Raw genomic sequence first — 21223 nt, forward strand, 5'->3', positions numbered from 1 at the left:
GATAAATCCATTATTCAAAAATTTGAGAAAATTCACATTTTTACAAAGATTTGTTTAGCGGACAGCGGTAGATGCATATAGCATCATATTTATGGTTTGTGACATTTAAAATTTCTATAAATGTTGGGTATAATCTTAATATGAAATATTTGATTTAAAATAATGAGATTTGATAATTTCACTTATTATTGAAAATGAAATGTTTTGAAGAAAAAATTGCTTTGTTAAAATGTTTTTTATATATTTTTAGGATCCATGTTAGAATCTTGTAACCAATGTTGTTAAAATCGAGATTTTAAGTAAAATCGGAAGGGGATTAAAAAATCGTAAAATCGTAATGTAAAAAAATCGTAAAAACGTTTGGAATATTAGTAAAATTATTTTGATAAAAAAAATCGCAAAAACGTAAAATCATAGTGATAAATCGAGATTTTAACAACAATGTTTGTAACAATTAGCAAGGGGTAACAGTGTAGGTGCACCTTTGTATATAAATATTTATTCTGGGAGAAGAGAGTTATCCGTTAGATGGAGTTGCCCCAAAAGAGAGGTCAGCTCTTGGAGGAGAAGGCCATTAGCGAGATGAAGTCACCCCCAATGGAGTGACTCCTGGGAAAAAAGTCACCCTTAGGAGAAGAGGACTTTTAACAAGGTGGAGCTGTCATTGCTTGATCCTCTCATGTGTAATCCCTATCGTAATAAATTTATGATTGTATTATGCGTTGTGAATGTTCATTTCATTATTCTAAAATTTCTTGATTTCTTGCTCACACATTTACTTTATTGATTTTATTTACATTGCTTACTTTCACTATTCAAGTATGTTTATGACTAAGTTGGCAAAAAAATAAAAATAAAAAAATCAATCGATCGTGCGTATCGTATTTTCCCTTTTTATGATTGTGGTTATTATGTCCTTATTAACTCTATGTAACTCACCTTTCCTTTATTTTGCCATCTAAATCATGAGGTAATTAAGTAGCCGATTGTTGGGAGTTGCATATCATTCCATAACATATTTTGATAGTCGTGTTTTAGATAAGAGCCCTTCTTTTTTTCTATTTTGAAACTCTAAGCATTTTGCTGCTATGGGAAGAATATTAGAGAAATCATTTTGGGATAATTATTGTTGTTGGTCGATAATATATACATTGCGTACCGGATATTTGATTTGATTTGTTTGTGAATGTCAGAAATATAAAGGAAACACCACCCAAAATTGATTTGTGTTTGGTTCAGGTTTTCTTTTGGGATAAATGGAGAAGTGTGTATGAGTATTCTAAAATATCATATTTGGTACAAGTTTAAGGAAAAAAAGTATAGGAAAGAATTTTGCATAGAAAATCATATGCCAGTTGATTTTGTGCTCAAATTCACTGTTTTAAAATACTACTTTTGAGATGTGGTATTTTGAAAAAATTGAAGAAGTAAAAAACTGAGCGCTAAAATTGTGACCAAAGTAACCCTCCATGTTTGTAAATTGAGTTACCCATTCTCATCTACAGATCTGGAGATATGGTTGCACTGCACTAAAGTTGTGCTTAAGGTGGGAGGTGAGTTACTGCTACATACATTTTCTTCTTCTTCTTAATCAAACCTTGACTTCACAGAAGTGTCTTGCAAACTTTGGCCTTTCCGATTGCAACGGGTTTGGGTGTCACCTTCACTTCTCTTGCATTTGGGGCAAGTAGCATATGAGATGTGGATGTTGTCCATGCCTTCAGTTTGCCAAACCATGCGTCTGTCAGTTCTCAAGATATACACCACAAAATTAGGTACCTGTATGCAGAAAAAGCAGATCACCTTGCCATGAAAAACTGAGGTCAACTACGCTCATAGGGGTCAAATGCACAAGTTGTATACCATTGTATGAATTATAGGATGCCGTTTGTCCACATACACATCAGTTTTTCTTCATTTTTTTAGTTTGTACATTTTTTGAATTGATTCAGTGATCCAAAGATGTAAATATGAATTTTGTATATACAGTAATTTTACATACTCCTCAAATCGAGTGTATTTCTATTAGAAAACTAATTGTGAAGTTGTAGATTTATGTAAACAATGATTTCTTAGGGTCATACGCAAGCAATTGAGATTAAAAAATTAAAAAGGGTTACTTTCGTCATTTTATATCACTTTCCTATTAATATTTTACCTTCAACCAAACATAGGCTTACAAAACTTTAGTCAATTTACCCGGTAATATCTCGTCTAACCAAACAACTTTTTTTCAACTTTACCAGCAAACTTACTTTCTCATGATTTTTCCAGTAATTATATTTACCTGGTAAAAAAAATTTACCCTCTACCAAACGTCCTGTAAAATTCAGAATATGAATTACTTGAAATTTCCTTCTATTTTATTTATTCTTTGTATAAAATACACTTGCGAGGCTAAGGATGTTTGAATTATCTTAACCTATATGTCGATCATGGCTCAAATATGAGTTGTGACAATTTATTTTTAACATTTAACTTTAAAAATTTATTTTCCTATGATGGGGCTACAACATGTATAAAAGCTTGTAATGAAACATCAAGTTATTTTTCTATCACGATAGGTGTACCCCAAGGTTTGACTCTAAGTCCTTATTAGCATTGCTTCCAGTGATGATAATATCATCAACATAAACTAGCATGAAGACACAATGTCCATTGCTGCGATGGATGAATAAGGAAGGATCACACTTGCTACCAGAAAATCCTAGCTGCAACAGACCTCCTTTTAATTTGTCAAACCAAGCTCTTGGAGCCTGTTTTAAGCCATAGAGGGATTTCTTTAACCTGCAAACAAGAGACTTGTCATTAGAAGTGAATCCAGGAGGTTGTTGCATATACACCTCCTCCTCAAGAATGGCATTAAGAAAGGCATTATTAACATCAAGCTCTGTCTTAAGGACCAACCATAGGATACAGCTATTGTAAGAATGACTCGAATTGTTATAGGTTTAACCACTGGTGAGAAGGTTTCATCGTAGTCAAACCCAGCTTGTTGGTGGAATCCCTTGGCAACAAGCCTTGCCTTGTACTTATTTATGCTGCCATCTGGATTTTCCTTCACACGAAAAACCCATTTACATCCGATTGCACTTCTGTTGGGTGGAAGAGGAACCAAAGTCCAAGTATCATTTGCTTGAAGAGCATCATACTCAGCTTGCATGGCTGAGAACCAGTGAGGTATAGTCAGGGCCTGTTTAATAGAGCTTGGTTCAAGAGATGTGGTTAGATTACAATGATAGTCTGAGAGATAGGAAGGAGGGTGTGAGGATCGGGTGGAATGTCTAACAGGATCAGGTGCAGGTTGAGAAGGAACATCACATACAGTGGAGGATGATTGAAGCTGAGGGAGAGGAGGAATAAATGGTTCAGTATGGAATGAGTTATTGGAATCTGTGTTAGGTGTGGTATTTGAGGTATTTGAGATATTAGAGGCAGGTATACAATCAGTGTTGCAGTTAATCATGGAAGGCTGTGGTGCTGGGATGGTTAAGGCTCTTGGGTATTGAGGTCAAAAGAGCAACCTCTGGTGCTATCTTTCTTTCTCAGTCTAAGTATATTAAAGATCTTCTGGTTAAGGCTCACATGGCAGAAGCCAAAGGCATATCCACTCCCATGCCATCCGGCTGTAAATTGTCACGAAATGGATCCAACTACTATCCTGACCCGTTCCATTTTCGCTCAATAGTTGGAGCACTGCAGTATGCCACCTTGACACGACCAGAGATTAGTTACGCTATCAACAAAATGTGTCAATTCATGTCCCAACCTTTGGAAGAACATTGGACCATTGTTAAACGCATTCTCAGATACTTAAAGGGCACCCTTGCACATGGATTGATGCTGCAACCCAGTCATCCCAGTAACCACTTCTCTATCACTGCATACTGTGATGCAGACTGGGCATCTGATCCCGATGATCGTCGTTCCACCTCTGAAGCCTGTGTTTACTTTGGAGCCAACCTTGTCTCTTGGTGGTCAAAGAAACAATCAGTTGTGGCATGTTCCAGCACTGAGGCAGAGTATAGAAGTCTTGCACTTGCTACTGCTGAGATACTTTGGTTAAAATCCTTACTTACAGAACTACACATTCAATTTGGTTCTCCTCTCATCTACTGTGACAATCTCAGCACCGTGGCTCTCTCTCACAATCCGGTCTTGCATGCTCGTACAAAGCATATGGAACTCGATATCTTCTTTGTCAGGGACAAGGTAATTGCTAAAGAACTCCAAGTTCTTCATGTGCCAGCCGTGGATCAAATTGCTGATACGCTCACTAAGCCTCTTGGAGCTCCACGCTTTATCTCTCTTCGTCACAAACTCAGAGTTGTTGATTATTCGTCTTTCACTCACAGCCTCTGAGTTTGAGGGGGTGTATTAGCATTGCTTCTGTATCCCAGCTTATGAGTTGTTTGTAATTAGTTTTTAGTCTTCCTTTACAGCTGTGAAATGGTTAGCCAGCTGTCAAGTGGTTAGTTTTTCTGTTAAACTTTTAGTTACAGGTGTCACTCATATGGTTGCTGAGTTGCTGAGTTACTTATTTCCTAGTCTGTATATAAAAGCACAACTCATTGTATCACTTGATCATTATCGATTCATAACATGCAAATTCAATCTCTCTCTGCTTTCTTCTCCTTCCTCCCTCACTCTCTTTCTCTCTTTCTTTGAGTCCTTATTTATTTGTCTTAGTTATGGATGAACTAACAAAAGATATTCAAGAGAAAGTAACATCATGTATGTCTTTTACAGATGATATTGTGCTTATTGATGAGACCAAATATGGTGTTAAGAGAGAACTTGAATTATGGAGAAGACCGTTGGAGTCTAAAGGATTCACGTTAAGCCGGAGCAAGACTGAGTATTGAAGTGTGAGTTTTCTCTGGTAAGAGATGTAGATCAAGATCCTGTGCATCTACTTGGTCAAGTGGTACTCAAGAATTATGCTTTTAGATACCTGAGATCCATTTTGCAAAAAGGTAAACAAATTGATAAGGATGTAAATCATAGAATCATAACAGGATGGGTGGAATGGTGTAGTGAATCTGAGTTTTTATGTGATCGTAAAATTTCCCTTAAGCTAAAAGAAAATTTTATAGAACAGTAGTAAGACCTGCAATGTTATATGGAGCTGAATGTTGGCCAGCATATAGACAACATGAGCATAAAATGGAAGTAACAGAAATGAGGATGTTAAGGTGGATGTGTGGTTATACGAGGATAGATAAAATAAGAAATGAAGATATTCGACGAAAGATAGAAGTAGTATCGGTGGCTGAAAATATGAGAGACCATAGATTGAGGTGGTTTGGGCATGTAATGAGAAAGTCCATGCATGCTCCTGTAAGAAAAAAAGTTTGTTACCAAGAGTTTTACACAAAGAGAGGTAGAGGTAGACCGAAACTTACTTGGGAAAAAGTAATAAAATAAGACTTAATGAAGTGAGATATAGATTGACAGTCAGTGTGTCTTAGGATAGAATAAATAAAATAAGAATGGTGGAGGGTTAGACCCAGTGTTATTCTTATGTTCCAGATAGTTTTTTTTAGTTATTTCCTCTTCATCTCCCCTCTCTTTATTTTTCCCTTCTTTTCCTTTATTTCTTTTCCCTTTCCCCATCTTTTTTTTTTACTTATTTATTTTTTCTACACCCTTTTATTTTCACTTATATATATATATATATATATATATATATATATATATATTAATTTTTTGTCTTACTTTCTTAGTGTCTTTTTTGCCCTCCTATATATTTTTATCTATAATTTACCTTAATATATTTTCTTTTTAATTGTTTACCTCTTTATTTATATATATATATATATATATATATTTATTTATTTATTTATTTATATTTTTTCAATTTTTTTATATTTTTTATCTACCCCAACCCTAATTAGTTTGGGATATTGATTTAACTTTAAAAATTCGTGCTCTCTTATTACGTCCTTTAATCATTTTATATATTTTAAATATGTCCTCAGCATAAGACCAAATTGAATCCGTGGCAAAACATACTAGGTAAACATACTAGTTAATATTTTGATCCAGTCCATAACACATACCTAGGTGGTTGTTGCAGATATTTATGTCGACCTTCACTCTTTTTTGCCATTTACAATTCAAGACTGAGATGAAATTATTGGGGATCTAAATGCCATTATATTACATTTAGAAATTGAAATATATGATAACAAATAGGTGTGTTTCATTTATCCTTTTAAAGAATATTCTTTTAAGAGAGAAAAAGAGATAGATTATTAGGGAGAGGAAAAAAATTTCACTATCTCTCTTTCATGATATATCTCTTTCTCTTTAAAAAACAACAACTTTATATTATTTAAAATATACACATTTTTTTTCTTTATATAATTACAAATATCTAATACATGTCTCGTTGATGTATTGTTGTCAGGGATATTCATGACAAGAAAGTGGGGTAGATGCGAGAAATATAATTTTTTTGTATTTAATAATTTTTTTTTATTTTCTTAAATAAAAGCTAGTGTTAACAATAAATTTACAAGATACATAAAATTAAAAATCTCATTATTGCGATGGTCATGCCATAAAATAGCTTTTTATATGCTAATTATATCACACTTATTTATTTATATTTATAAATTATAATTTATCCATAAATTTATTTATCACTATGTGAAATTAATAACGAAATTTAAATTCCCATAAATATGCATGAATAAAAATTTCAAATTTATTATCTTATAAAAGGTTATTATTATTATTATTGTTTATGTATTTTTCATTTTGATCATATAAATTAGAGGGAAAAAATTAAATAAAATTAATTTGATACACATAAATAAAGAAAATGTATCTCTAATATTAGTTACCAAAAAATTTAAATACATTTTTAAAATGAAAATTTGTAGGATTATTTAAAATTATAATATCATTTTTTGGTTTTCTTATAAGAAGATATGATTTGAGATTATAAAAAATTGTCTCGCTTAATTTTAAAAGCTTGCAAAACTTATAAGACTATTATTTATTTGTAAAAACCTGAGAAAGTGTTGGATAAAAATGAATGCAATATTTGCTAGCCATTTAATAAAGTTTTTCCTGAGAAAATTTGACTCCTGGAATTCGACTTGCTGTGTAAAATGAAATATGTTTACCAACCAAATAATACCACAGATTAGTTGGGTTTCTTCCTTTCTCGTGTAAGCGGCACAAAAACTGAGAAAATTTTGTCCAAAATAACCCTGATAATTGCATTATGTCATTGTCGTGTGATTATTATTCAATGTACTGTTTCGCTATTTGATTAGACATATATTTCTTATCACCCAACGGAGTCTCGGGATATACAAACACATGTTTGAATAAAAAATGTGAAGGTGAGATTATTTTTGTAAAAGAACCTCACATTCTCACTGATATTTCATAATCAACCAAATACAAACTCAGTAAATTTAATTAAATAATTCCGGAAATTTTTTTGTCTATCAAACAAATTTTTGATAATATTCCTAAAAAAGTGATTTTTCCACTATATTCACGACAATCATAATTTCTAGATAAATTTTTCTTTGCGGTTTATACTCTTTATGCACAATTTTTTATGGAATAAGTCATAAAGTAATTCAATATATTTTCTATGAATGCATAAGGGACCAAATAAACTAAATTAATCCCAGTATCCAAACATAATATAAGCTAATGAGTTTTATTATTTATACTAATTAATATTATAAATATTCAAGTCTGAATAAAAATAACTTAAATTAACACGTAAATATTCAAATGTATCATACGAATTATGAATCAACCTACTTTTATTAAAATAATAAACCACAATCGATTATTGCGTATAATTAGATAATTCAAACAACTTCACAATTTTTTTAGAAGGACAAGGGAAAAAAAAGGAAAATCACCATTAAAATTGAAAGTTCAAACTATTTTTTTACACTACGAATGTGTTTCCAAACTTCAATGATATGAAACGTTACAATTATTATATTGGCATGGGAATCAATCCTGTGTTATATAACACAATTATAGTATGTGAGAAGATTCTAATTTATGGACAAATCAATTGTGATAATTTTTGACAAAAAACAATATAAATTATTAAAAAAGCTCTCATTTAATAATTTAAGTTTTTGGATTAAATTAGATCTTTATATTATATCAGAGCTTTAGTGATTACGAGGTCACGAGTTCGATCCTCATTGCCTCTATTTTCTAGTGAAATTAAGTAAAGCATAAGGTAAACCAAAAATTAAACCTGTGCAATATCTACGCTTCAAGTCCAATGAGTTCTTGCTTGAGAGGATGTGTTAGAGAATAATATAAACTATTAAAAATGTCCTCACCCAACAACAGCTTAAGTTTTTGGGTTGAATTGATTGTTTATAAATTTGTTATTTTTTATCCCATATTTTTTCTCATTCATGTCTTCTTACTATTGATTTGTGCATAAATAATTAAAACCATCCTAAATAACAATATAATGTCAAATAAGATTATAATCTTTCATGGAAAATCGATAGTTATGGTTTTGTCCCACTTTATTCCAATATTTTTTTTCATCTCTCATTATCATTAATTTGTTCATAAATAATTAAAATCATCTTACATAACACGATGATGTAAGAGAAAATTCATTCCCATCTTATATTCTAAGACAAAGCCATTCTTTGGCAACTTCTGACACGTGTCTGCCTCTCCTTCACTTTCAGGTTTGCATTCACACTACACAATTCAAAAAGTTTCCTTCTTTGGCAATTCAGGAAATAAAAAAATTCGAAAAGAAATTATAATCTGAACTCCAAATTGATGGCCACGATTTGCTACCTAAAATCAATCTTATATTCTAAGACAAAGCCATTCTTTGGCAACTTCTGACACGTGTCTGCCTCTCCTTCACTTTCAGGTTTGCATTCACACTACACAATTCAAAAAGTTTCCTTCTTTGGTAATTCAGGAAATAAAAAAATTCGAAAAGAAATTATAATCTGAACTCCAAATTGATGGCCACGATTTGCTACCTAAAATCAATGGTGCAGATTTGTTCTCATCTTTATTGGGAACATCTCATCTTATTTTCAAATTTTAAAAATTAATTATCTCCATTAACACACAGCTCATCTTATTTTCAAAATTTAAAAACTGACAACTAAATTAATCTTCACCTACTTTCTCCCTTGGAATGTTAAACGTTTAACAAAACCAACACGCCTTCTCATTTTTTTTAGTCATTCCTCCAGATTGCTCACATCTTCTTCTTTCTCCATTTCTTCGTGTTCTTGGTCGTTCCTCCAGATTGCTCACATCTTCTTTTTTCTCCTATTCTTCGTGTTCTTAGCATTTTTCCCAGCTGCTGTTCGTCATTTTTTTGGCCAGCCGTCGTTCTTAGTCGTTGTTTTTTCCCCCACATTTCATATCATTTGTCGTTTTTTATTTTGTTGCTGCTTTTCGTCTTCGTTTTTTAATTTTTGTTTTCTCCGTTGTGATTTTGTTGCTGCTGTCGTCGTCTTTTTTAAGTAGGGGATTTTACAACACACAACTTCAAAGGATGTCAAAATATGATTTTCTGAAGGATGTCAGTCCTGTCAAGGAGGACTGGAGGATTAAGGTGAAGGTGGTTCGGGCTTGGAAAGTTCCTAACTTTCAACGTATAGATCAAGACGACAACGTTGAAATGGTTTTGTTGGATGAACAGGTCTGTTCTTACCGTTTTAAAAATGTTGGTTCTTGCGTTTTTAAATCTTCCATTTTTTTTGAGTTCACTGTGTTTTTTTTAGGGTGGTAAGATCAACGCCACTGTCAAAGGTTCTTTGCCGGTGCGGAAGAAAATCCATGAAGGAGACTGCTATTTTATCAAAAAATTTGGAGTTGGATTCAATAGCGAAGTGTTCAGGCCTACCAGGCATCAGTATCGTTTGTCTTTCAATTTGAGGACTGATGTTAGATCAATTGTTGATTCTAATATTTGTGCAAGTGAATTTGATTTTGTTGATTATGACATCATTGAGAAAAGAAACATCCGACTCACCTTATTTAGTGGGTAATATAATTGTGCTTACTATCTTTTCATTTTTTTATTTTTTTTTTACAAACTCTTTGCTGCCCTTTTTTTCTTTGTAGACGTCATTGGTTTAATATCAGGGATTGGTGAAGTTTGTGAACGTGTGGTTTCTGGTAGGAAGACCAAGATGGTTGTGTTGGAGCTTGACAACCTTAGGTATTGTAAATTTAATATTTATAAATATTGTTTTTTTTAGCTGTGTTACCTTATATATTTTTCGTGTCTTACTGTACGTTTGGGCTGCAACTCATATGAAGAGGTCACAAGCTGGAGTGCACTTTGTGGGAGCACTATGTGGATGAGATCCAATCTTTTATGGCAGCCAGAGACACTCCTCATCACGTCATGATAGTCCAGCTAGGCAGGATAAAATGTTTTAGGGGTATGATTTTAACAATCTTTTTTTCCAATACTTTATTCTTCCGTGTTCTGTTTAATTCACAATTTATTTATTTTTTTGCTTTTCGGTTTTTTTATATGCTCAACTCGATAGGTAAGGTTGGGTTAACCAATACAAAATATACAACGAGGATTGTCATGGATTCGAATATCCCAGAAATCGTTGAGTTCAAAAAAAAGTGTGTTTGTTATTCTTAAACTCATGTGACAATTTATTTAGTTAATATTTACTTGATGTCCATTTTCTCTCTATAGTCTTTCGACTGATGGTGTTGAGAGTAGTCTGCGGATGACTCAGTTGTCTACTCAGTCATCTTATTCTTACGAAAATAATTTTCTGAATGAGACTGAAAAGAAGTCTATCAGTGATGTGAAGCTTTATGGCGAGGTAGATATAGAATTTTTGTTTCTTCGAATTTCTTGAATTTCTTTAATAATATCAAGTCTGTGCGAATGATTTTAATTGTTTGCCTGCGATTTTGCTATATTTAAGGTTACAACTTGCTTCGCGTATGGCACTATAAAATCTATTGAGAGAAAATACAACTGGTGGTACAAGTCTTGCAAAAAATGTCCATTTTCTATTTTGGAGGATTTTGAAAAGTGGTACTATAAGAACTGCCAAAAACATTGGGAAGATTACTATCCCAGGTATTGTTCTTAATCGGTTTTTAAATTATGTTTAATCTGTAACACTAATTTTTTTTTCTGATATACAATTTTGCAATCGCATAGATTTAGTGTTCAGGTAAAAGTTGTGGATAACACGGATTTCGCATCATTTCTTCTGTTTGATCGCGACTGTGTGTCTTTGCTGGAGATGAGTGCTGCTGAATTGCGTGAGCTGCTTTTCAAGAGGGTTTGTATTATTGTTTCTATGAAAAATTTAGCACATATATTTTGACGTAGAGGATTTACAGTCAGCGCTATCAATGTTGTTCTTGCTGTATATTGGATGATCTTTTCTTTATTTTTTTGTTTTGTCTAGGGTGCGGATTTGGATCAATTTCCAGAAGAGTTAAATGTTTTGAATGAAAAGTCCATGCTATTCAAGCTAAATATCAAACAAAAGGATTTGAACTCATACAGCGAGCCCACGTATCAAGTTTCTAAAATTTGTAGCAACGAAAAGATAATCTCATCGTTCCTTGAGTCTCTTAACTCTGACGTCAATCCAGATGTATGCTACTTCTCTATTTCTGTTGGTTATTGTATATCACAGGATGAAGCAAATTTTGAGGATGCACGCGAAAATAAAGTTGGATCATCAGGACCGGAAAAGGCTGCGGTAACGCAATATTTTTTAAAACATTTTCATGTTACGCATAAGTCCATACTTGACATACCTTCGTTTTTTTTTTTTTTACCGAAGTATTAATAGGATGTTGAGAGTCAGACCTGTGATAGTACTGACGTTGGTGATATCTCTCTCACAATGTTGACACCATTGACCCATTCTTATGATCCCATTGCTGGAGAATTCAATTTTTCAGCTGTTCGAACAGCCAAGAAGATAAAGCTTGAAAAAGAGTTACGTATTTTCAAATCTATATTTTTTTCGTAATATCATGTGTTGATCTGATTCCATTGCTAGAGCTCTTTACGTCATATGCTTATATTTTTTTTTCAATGCTGATTTTTGTCCTTTTTTAAAAATAGAAGTCTGTCTCCTTCTTTTCCGTTTTTCAATGCTAATTTGTTTTTTTTTTCAGCAAGCATACTTGAAGTCTGTGACTTATGTAATTTTTTTTTTCTTTTCGTAATATCATGTTCTGATCTGATTCTGTTGCTAGATCTTATTATGCACAAATGCTTATATATCATTTTCAATGTTGATTACTGTCTTTCTGTTTTCCTTTTATAAAAATAGAAGTCTGTCACTTATGTTTCTTTTTTCCTTTTTACAATGCTACTTTGTTTTTTCCAGCAACCGTACTTAAAGTCTATCACTTATGTATACTTTGTTTTTTTTCCTTTTCATAATATCATGTGCTGATCTGATTTCATTGCTAGATCTCTTTACATCATATGCTTATATATCATTTTCAATGCTAATTACTGTCTTTCTTTTTTCCTTTTATAAAAATAGAAGTATGTCACTTATGTTTTTCTTTCCTTTTTTTTCCCTTTTTCAACGCTAATTTCTTTTTTTTCAGCAAGCATACTTGAAGTCTGTCACTTAGTATATTGTTTTTTTTCCTTTTCGTAACATCATGTGCCGATCTGATTCCATTGCTATATCTCTTTATGTCATATGCTTATACATCATTTTCAATGCTGATTACTGTCTTTCTTTTTTCCTTTTATAAAAATAGAAGTATGTCACTTATGTTTTTCTTTCCTTTTTTTTCCCCTTTTTCAATGCTAATTTCTTTTTTTTTCAGCAAGCATACTTGAAGTCTGTCACTTATGTATATTGTTTTTTTCCTTTTCGTAACATCATGTGCCGATATGATTCCATTGCTATATCTCTTCACGTCATACGCTTATACATCATTTTCAATGCTGAATACTGTCTTTCTGTTTTCCTTTTATAAAAAAAGAAGTCTGTCACTTATGTTTTTTTTTCCTTTTTACAATGCTACTTTTATTTTTTTTCAGCAACCATACTTCAAGTCTATCACTTATGTATACTTTGTTTTTTTTCCTTTTCGTAATATCATGTGCTGATATGATTCCATTGCTAGATCTCTTTACGTCATATGCTTATATCATTTTCAATGTTGATTACTGGCTTTCTTTTTTCTCTTTTTTTGCCCTTTTTCAATGCTAATTTCTTTTTTTTTCTTTTTTTTAAATAGATTTAATGCAGAAGCAGATGATAATACCTCGTAGATCAGCACACTATGTCTGAAGAGTGGTTTTTTTGTGTCTTGGAGACAAGATCTTTACTGAAGTGTGGTTTTTTTGTTGGAGTTAAAAAATACACAATGTTTCTTGGAGACAGTTCAGGGTGTTTTCTGATGTTTTGTTGTGTTTAATTCAAAACAATACCTGCACGCGCAATCAAATGTATGTTGATATATTTGTTGTGTTTTTGCAATACCAACTTAAGTTGTTCATCTGTGTCATGTTATGTTATCTATTGCTGTGTTCCCTTATTCTTATTCAAAAAATGTCTTTTTGATCCAACAACAAACAAAGGTAAACTGCTAAAATTTGTTTCCTGTTTTAATGAAACAAAATAAGTACTTTTCTTTCAAATTTATGTTTCTTATTTTTAATATTTACAACTTCAAAATTTATTAAACTTTTTATCACTGGAATTCAAAGTATCTCTTTTATATCCAAAAAATAAAATAAAAATTGAACTTTTACTTTTGAATTTTTGTTTCCTACTTTAAAAATTTATAGTTTTTATATTTTATTAAGATTTGATCAGCCTTGAATACTGAGTATGTGTTTTTTTATCCAGAATAAATAAATAAAAAATTCATTTGTTTCCTAATAAAGAAGCATATTATGAAACAATAATCATGACCAGAAAATAAATTCTTCTTATTCATTTTTTTGTTTTCTGATTTTAGAAATTTAAAGTTTGAATGATCTTTTAAGCTTTGATTACTGGAATTCAACATTTGTTTTTTTTAATCCGAATAAACAAAAAATTACGTCTGTAACTGCTAAACACATTTTATATACAAATTTCAAGTTTCATAATTTATCAACCTTGACCTTTGGAATACTGAGTATGTCTTTTTTTATCCTAAAAAGGACAACTACAAAAACATGTATTTCCTAAAAAAATAATTAAAAACATGTTATGATTTGATAATTAGCATTCAAAGTATGTCTTTTTTAATCTGATTTTTTCTTTCCTATTTTTAATGTGACGAAATAAGTAACTTTGATTCAAATTTAATGTTTCTTATTTTATAAATTTAAGTTTCAAATTTTATTAACCTTTGATCATTGTAATTCAAAGTCTGTCTCCTTTTATCCAAAAAAATAAATAAATAACGTCTATCAATACTAAAAACATGTTATGATAGAATAATCATAATAAAAAAAATATTTTAATTCAAATTTTTTTTTCTATTTTTTAAATTTCAAGTTCGAATTTTGACTAAGCTTTTATCATTGGAATTCAAAAAGACAGTTAGTTTAAAAAAATTCAAAGTACCTATTTTTTATCCAAAAAAATACGTGTATAACAACTAAAAAGTGTGTTTTTGTATAAAAAATTTAAACTTTGTATTTATATTATCCTTGATTCAAGCCAGGAGTGATAAAACATAAGTTATTATCCTTCGCCCTTAATCGTTTGGCTGTGTATCTCTTCAGCGTCATTATATATGACAGGGTCTTTTGTTTTTTTGTAATCGTCTCATGTTCCGTGAATTTTTCATCCAAAATTGTTCATTCTCATATCTTACCATGCCTGCTTCATCGTCACAGAAGCGAATGAAAATGGAGATCACCGGTGGAGATTCCCTGAAACATCTGCCGTCGGATGTGTTGCTGCAGATATTTGGAAAGGTGGCGTCTCCTTCAATTGAGGACATAACTAACGTGAAGCTTTATTGCTGGGAATTTTATTATCTAGCCGAATCAAATTATGTCTACGAGCGTGTTTCGCTAGATAAGTTCGCGCTGGGACCATTGGAGTGGGTCACAAATGCCAAGCTTTCCTTCACCGAGTTAGGGTCAATGGCAGTGAAGAAGAAGAAGAAGATGAGGCGTACTACAACCCAGATCAAGTTTACAAAAGGTTTTGACAAGTTCTGTTTTTGAAGCGTCGTGTGTCTTTTTCTTTCGTACTTTCATTTGTACATTATTACTCATTCATTCCTTTTATATTGAAGGATAAAAAATGTAAGTTCGTGATTTTTTTTTTCCTCTGTGCAACGCACAGGTAATTCACTAGTTATCCATAAATTGATATTCAGGATTCAACCTTTTTTATTCTTCGATTGAAATTTTCTAATTAATGCATTCATGTTCACATACGCATTTTTCTTTGGAAAAAAAAAAAAAAAAGCTCAAGAGTGCGGTAGAGCGCAGATTGGAGCGCACTGTTACCATATAAAGATTAAATAGAAGGAGAAAACTGCAGTAAAGAAGGCCAATATCAAGCCAATGATTAGGTTCAGACTTTAGATTTTGGCTTTTTTTCATATATATATATTTTTTAAAAAAATTAGCATATTAAATTTGGATGAATAAATATTTGATGAAAAATTAATACAAACATCTTTTTGGCATTCGGATGAGTATAGATATGAGAATTATAATGTCAATATTAATCGAGAAATATGTCTCTCATATTATATGAGATAATTTTATTTTATTCACGTACAAAAAGTGAGTAAGATTCACTTCTTTTTTCCTCTCTTCTCCTTAATAATTTCACTTACTTTTTTTATATTGTATAAAATAAAATTATCTTTTTTTTTGAGTTACTCAACCCTAATTATCTCTTTGAGACGAGTTGGCTCCCTCCGGTATCCCCACGAGCTTCGACTCTTTGAGCCGGCTATGGGACTAATCCGGAGTGCGGAGGAACAGTGATGGCTAAAGGTTCAGCCCCCTCCCAAGAATGCATTCAGCGGGAATCGAACACATATCCAACCCCACTAACTCAGCGTCAAGTTACCAACTGAGCTAGCTGGGTAAAATAAAATTATCTTATACTTTGATACAACGCAAAGAAACATATTCCCTATATTAATTTACCTTAAATTAAAAGTTCAACAAAGTTATTAGTAAAGGAAATTGTGATTTGAAAAAAAGCATATGGGGTGGGTGGCTGTAATGACACGTTTCTTCACATGGTAACCATGTTATTACCGTTATCAGGACTTTGAGGAATCAGTACAAAGGACAGACAACATTGAAATAGAAAATAATGTAATGGTCTTGCCAGCCTCTCAATATTGATCCAACGGTCAGGAATGACTAGCCGTTGAATTTTCAAAACAAATACCCCATGATTTTAGTTCTTTTCAGTGTACTAGTGTGCAGTGATAACGCTATTCTCTGCCACTTCCTTCTCCTCCCCATATCATCTTCTACCCTTCTTTGCTTTAAGATTGAATTGAATGTCCTTCTTATAGGATTTTAATTTTTTTTTTTTTGAGGGTGAGAGTAATTGTTCTTCATCAACAAAAGAAAAAAAAAATTTAAAATGGCGAATTCTGATGACAACATTTCTAACGCCGTTAATCCAGCAAATTTTCAAGGTATAATCATTATTGGGTTAACTGAAATTTTGAGATTCAATGTTGCTGCCAAGATTGAAGATGATGATTTTAACATGGGTGGTATCATCTTTTTCTTTTTTTCTTTTTTTCTTTTTTTCTTTTTTTTTGTAATAGGAGGGTTAGATTATATGGGTACCAGAAAGGTTGTGCAGACCAGAAGAGCGTTAAGTGTAATAAATCAGAATCTGGTGGAAGATCGACGTTACCCTTGCGTTGTTAACAAGAGGGTTTTGTCAGAGTAATTTTCTCCTTTGACCATACCCTTGTCTTTTTTCGTGTAAATTTCTTGTCTTTTTTGGTTTCAAATGTTGATTGTTTGGTTTTCGATTTGTGGGCACACAGAAAACATGATGTTTGTGAAAAGAAGCAGGCGGATCCAGTGCATCGACCCATCACCAGGTGAGGAAATGACACTTTTGAAAGTGAGAAAGAAAGGTTTTTTTTTTTGGTGGATGCAATAAAAAATGTGAGAAAAATATTCAAATTTTGAAATTGAAATGCATTTCACTACGTATCACTATTTTGTTTTTTTTTTTCTTTTCTTAGTGACCAAATGGAGGAATAATGGTATTTTAATTTATTTCCATACAAGTTTTAATGTGATGGATTCATCTTGATTTACTGTTGTTTTAGGAGGTTTGCTGCACAAATTGCTAGCACACAGCAATCTCGTGCTGAGGTAGATTTTTTCTTCCTTCTGTGAAATTTGCTGCACTGCACAGACAGAATCTTAACTATGGAAACTAAGATTTTTTAGTGATGGGGTCGATGTGAACAGGAAACCAAGAGGTCAGACTTGACAATTTCAAATTCGAATGGATTTGGAGAGTGTATATTTATCGATGATGAACACAAGCCAAGGGAAGACCAGCCAGTGCCCATGTTTTTAGAAGGGCATAGTGAACCAGATCAGATGGTATTTCATTTATGTCTCTGTTTTTTTTTTATAAATTTTTTGTCCCTAAAATCTATTTCAAACTTTAATCGGTGCAATAATGACTATTAGGATGAAATTCAGATGGAGGATATAATTGAAGAGCCTGTTTTGGACATTGATGTCTGTGATGCAAATAATCCTCTTGCAGTGGTGGACTACATTGAAGATCTTTTTACCAACTACAGAAAAAACGAGGTACATTTGGAATGAAGAGTTTGGAACACTTATCTGATCATTTGAAATGTAATTCTAATTTGTCAACTGAACTTTGAGTGTGCTGCATCTGAAGTCTCATCTCCCATGTCCTAATTGCTCATTGATCGATGCCCATATACACCAAAACTTGCATTTTCTACTAAAGCAAGAGTCTATTTTCTCATGTAGGCATGCAATATAGTGTTTGAATAAGCAAAGCAAATTACACTATGATGATCTAATACTGTAGAGTTGGATAGTTTCCATTAACTATTGTCCTATTTTTATGAAGACATTTCCCCATTTTTCTATTATAACTTGCAAACAATATTCACCAAGTGTATTTCCTACTAAAGCAAGAGTCTATTTTCTCATGTAGGCATCCACTAGTGTTTGAATAAGCAAAGCAAATTAAACTATGATGATCTAATACTGTAGAGTTGGATAGTTTCCATTAACTATTGTCCTATTTTTATGAAGACATTTCCCCATTTTTCTATTATAACTTGCAAACAATATTCACCAAGTGTATTTTCTACTAAAGCAAGAGTCTATTTTCTCATGTAGGCATCCACTAGTGTTTGAATAAGCAAAGCAAATTAAACTATGATGATCTAATACTGTAGAGTTGGATAGTTTCCATTAACTATTGTCCTATTTTTATGAAGACATTTCCCCATTTTTCTATTATAACTTGCAATCAATATTCACCAAGTGTATTTTCTACTAAAGCAAGAGTCTATTTTCTCATGTAGGCATGCAATAGTGTTTGAATAAGCAAAGCAAATTAAACTATGATGATCTAATACTGTTGAGTTGGATATTTTCCATTAACTATTGTCCTATTTTTATGAAGACATTTCCCTATTTTTCTATTATAACTTGCAAACAATATTTCACTGAGTTGAGTTAGTGTAAAAAAATTGTACTCAAAAACCAATTAGAGCAATTAGAGCAGATTTCACTTTAAATTTTGGAAATCAAAATTGATTTGAGAATGCTAACTAATATGGAATGTCTTCGTATAAAATTTTGATTACTAACAGCATTAGCTGCATGCAGAGGACTAGCTGTGTCTCACCGAATTATATGGCACAACAACCTGACATTAATGGAAGGATGAGGGCTATACTGATTGACTGGCTTATTGAGGTATATTAAATGTTCTCTCCTGAATCACTATGCCAAGAAAATGCTAATAGTTGACCTACTTGATCAAATATAATTACCATTGATTTTGTTTTGTAAATATTGATATGCTTGTTTTGAACCCTCAGGTGCACGACAAATTTGACCTCATGCACGAGACATTGTTTCTTACGGTTAATGTTATAGACAGATTTTTGGAGAAGTCTACAGTGGTAAGAAAGAAGCTTCAGTTGGTGGGTCTGGTTGCCATGCTTTTGGCATGCAAGTATGAGGAAGTCTCACTACCTGTGGTTGGGGATCTAATTCTGATATCAGACAAAGCATATACAAGGAAGGAAGTTCTGGAAATGGTAACATTTGTTTGCTTTATTGACATACCTGTAACACTTTTGCATTTGGGGAACCACTCAATATGTATGACAAGTAAGTAACTAAGACATTTTGTAAACCTTGCAGGAGAAGTTGATGGTCAATACATTGCAGTTTAAAATGTCTGTGCCAACAGCATATGTTTTTATAAGAAGGTTCCTAAAGGCAGCTCAAGCAAATAGAAAAGTCAGTATTCATATTGCTGCCAAATATTTCCAATGGATTTTTTGCATGCTTTTACCATAACCTGCAAATTACTAACTTTTTTTTACTTCATTCCTCACCATGGAACAGCTTGAGCTACTAGCTTTCTTCTTGGTGGAGCTATCTCTAGTGGAATATGAGATGGTGAAGTTCCCTCCATCTCAACTAGCTGCAGCTGCAGTTTACACGGCTCAATGCAGTATCCATGGTTTCAAACAGTGGAGTAAGACATGTGAATGGCACACCAACTATTCAGAAGATCAGCTATTGTAAGCACATTCAGCTCAGTACTTTTTCATGTTCCAATTATCCATTAGCTTGACATATGTTAAATTCTGATGTGTGTTTATCTTATCTTATTTGTGTGACATACACAGAGAGTGCTCTAGTTTAATAGTTGATTTTCACCAGAAGGCTGGGACAGGGAAACTTACAGGGGTACATAGGAAGTACTGCTCATCTAAACATAGCTATACTGCAAGATGTGAACCAGCACTTTTTCTTCTGGAGAACCCATTGTAGCAGTCCATATAGCTACTAACAACAACATTTGACTTTCCGAATTGGGTTAAGAAAATGCACATATGAGAGCAACTTAGGTTGCTCTTGCACTGGGGGGGATGGGAGATTGTTTCTAGGATTCTGAAATCCCTCTTATGTTTCTGTTTCTTTTTACGTTTTTGTTCTTCAGTTACTTTCCTTCCACCCTTTTCCTTTTCTTGTTATGTTTCAAATGAACAATACTGTTCCATTAAATTCTGTATTTCTCTTGTTCCCATTGAACAAAATAATGGAAATGATCCATTGAACAAAATAATGGAAATGGTGATATAGAAATTTTGATGAATATTTTTTCTTTTTTCCTAACTTTTTCATTAAAATCTGTATTTCTCTTGTTCCCCATTGAAAAAAAAATGTAAATGAATGATATTGAAACAATTTCATTCAAATTCAAGTATTTGAATGAATATTTTTGCTTTTTTCTTATCCATTTCGAATTGGTTTAAGAACCAATCCGTTTTCTCAAAATTGATTAGGCTCTTCAACCAATTTCATAATGTAATCTGGCGAGTCTACATTTCATAATGGTACTTCCCTAGTTCCTAGAAAAGCTGGTGCTATTTGGGGTGTAAAATTTTTCAAATTAAAATTTTTCTTTTCTATAACTCCTTTTGTCTTTTACCGCACAAGTGATCCAACGTTTGTTATCGCACTCTGACAAATTGCCTTCCTTCAGCGTCACATCTCAATTAGTATGGCTTCCCTAGTTCCTAGAAAACTTGGGGTATCAATTTTTCAAATTTTTCAAATTTTATTTTGAGTAAATATACTTTTTGGTCCTCAGCAAATCTTATGACGTTCGTTTTAGTCCCTAATAAATAAAAAGGTTCATCGTAGTCTCTTAGAAATTTAAAATGGATCCATTTAGTTGAAATTATGATCCTTCACAAATTCAAAAAAGATTCATATTAGTCTCTAAAAGGATTAAAATGGGTTCATTTTAAATTTTTTAGAGATCACGATGGACCTTTTTATTTACTAGAGACTAAAGCGAACATCGTAAAATTTGCTGAAGACCAAAAAAAATATTTACACTTTTATTTTTGAACTGTTTCAGTCTTTTACCACACTTTGACGATGCCATGTCGTCCAACGTTCATTACCGTGCTTCGTGCAAATTGGCCCTAAAATAAATGCTTTGTTTAATGTCCC

General features: G+C 32.3%; 1 protein-coding gene across 1 annotated transcript; it reads left to right on the forward strand.

Annotated features, from left to right (window-relative positions):
• The first annotated feature begins 16783 nt into the window (after window positions 1–16783).
• LOC133291776 (G2/mitotic-specific cyclin-1-like) lies at window positions 16784–20084 on the forward strand. The gene is made up of 9 exons (XM_061490102.1): window positions 16784–16894; window positions 16999–17051; window positions 17421–17572; window positions 17663–17788; window positions 18851–18940; window positions 19066–19287; window positions 19394–19492; window positions 19601–19779; window positions 19888–20084. Exons 1-9 carry the CDS (start codon window positions 16785–16787, stop codon window positions 20030–20032), a joined length of 1176 nt encoding a protein of 391 aa, XP_061346086.1. The 5' UTR covers window position 16784; the 3' UTR covers window positions 20033–20084.
• Window positions 20085–21223: the final 1139 nt, after the last annotated feature.

Source organism: Gastrolobium bilobum, unplaced genomic scaffold (assembly GCF_033153095.1).
Source record: "Gastrolobium bilobum isolate Gb01-03AN ecotype WA unplaced genomic scaffold, APGP_CSIRO_Gbil_v1 utg1885, whole genome shotgun sequence".
NCBI classification, from domain to species: Eukaryota; Viridiplantae; Streptophyta; class Magnoliopsida; order Fabales; family Fabaceae; genus Gastrolobium; species Gastrolobium bilobum.

What these genes read in the sequence shown, in the direction of transcription:
- LOC133291776 (XM_061490102.1), top strand. Translation starts at nt 16,785, where the DNA reads ATGGGTACCAGAAAGGTTGTGCAGACCAGAAGAGCGTTAAGTGTAATA. An exon ending in TCCAGTGCATCGACCCATCA is followed by an intron (nt 17,052 to 17,420) that starts CCAGGTGAGGAA and finishes TTTAGTGATGGG; the next exon opens with GTCGATGTGAACAGGAAACC. An exon ending in CCAACTACAGAAAAAACGAG is followed by an intron (nt 17,789 to 18,850) that starts GTACATTTGGAA and finishes AGCTGCATGCAG; the next exon opens with AGGACTAGCTGTGTCTCACC.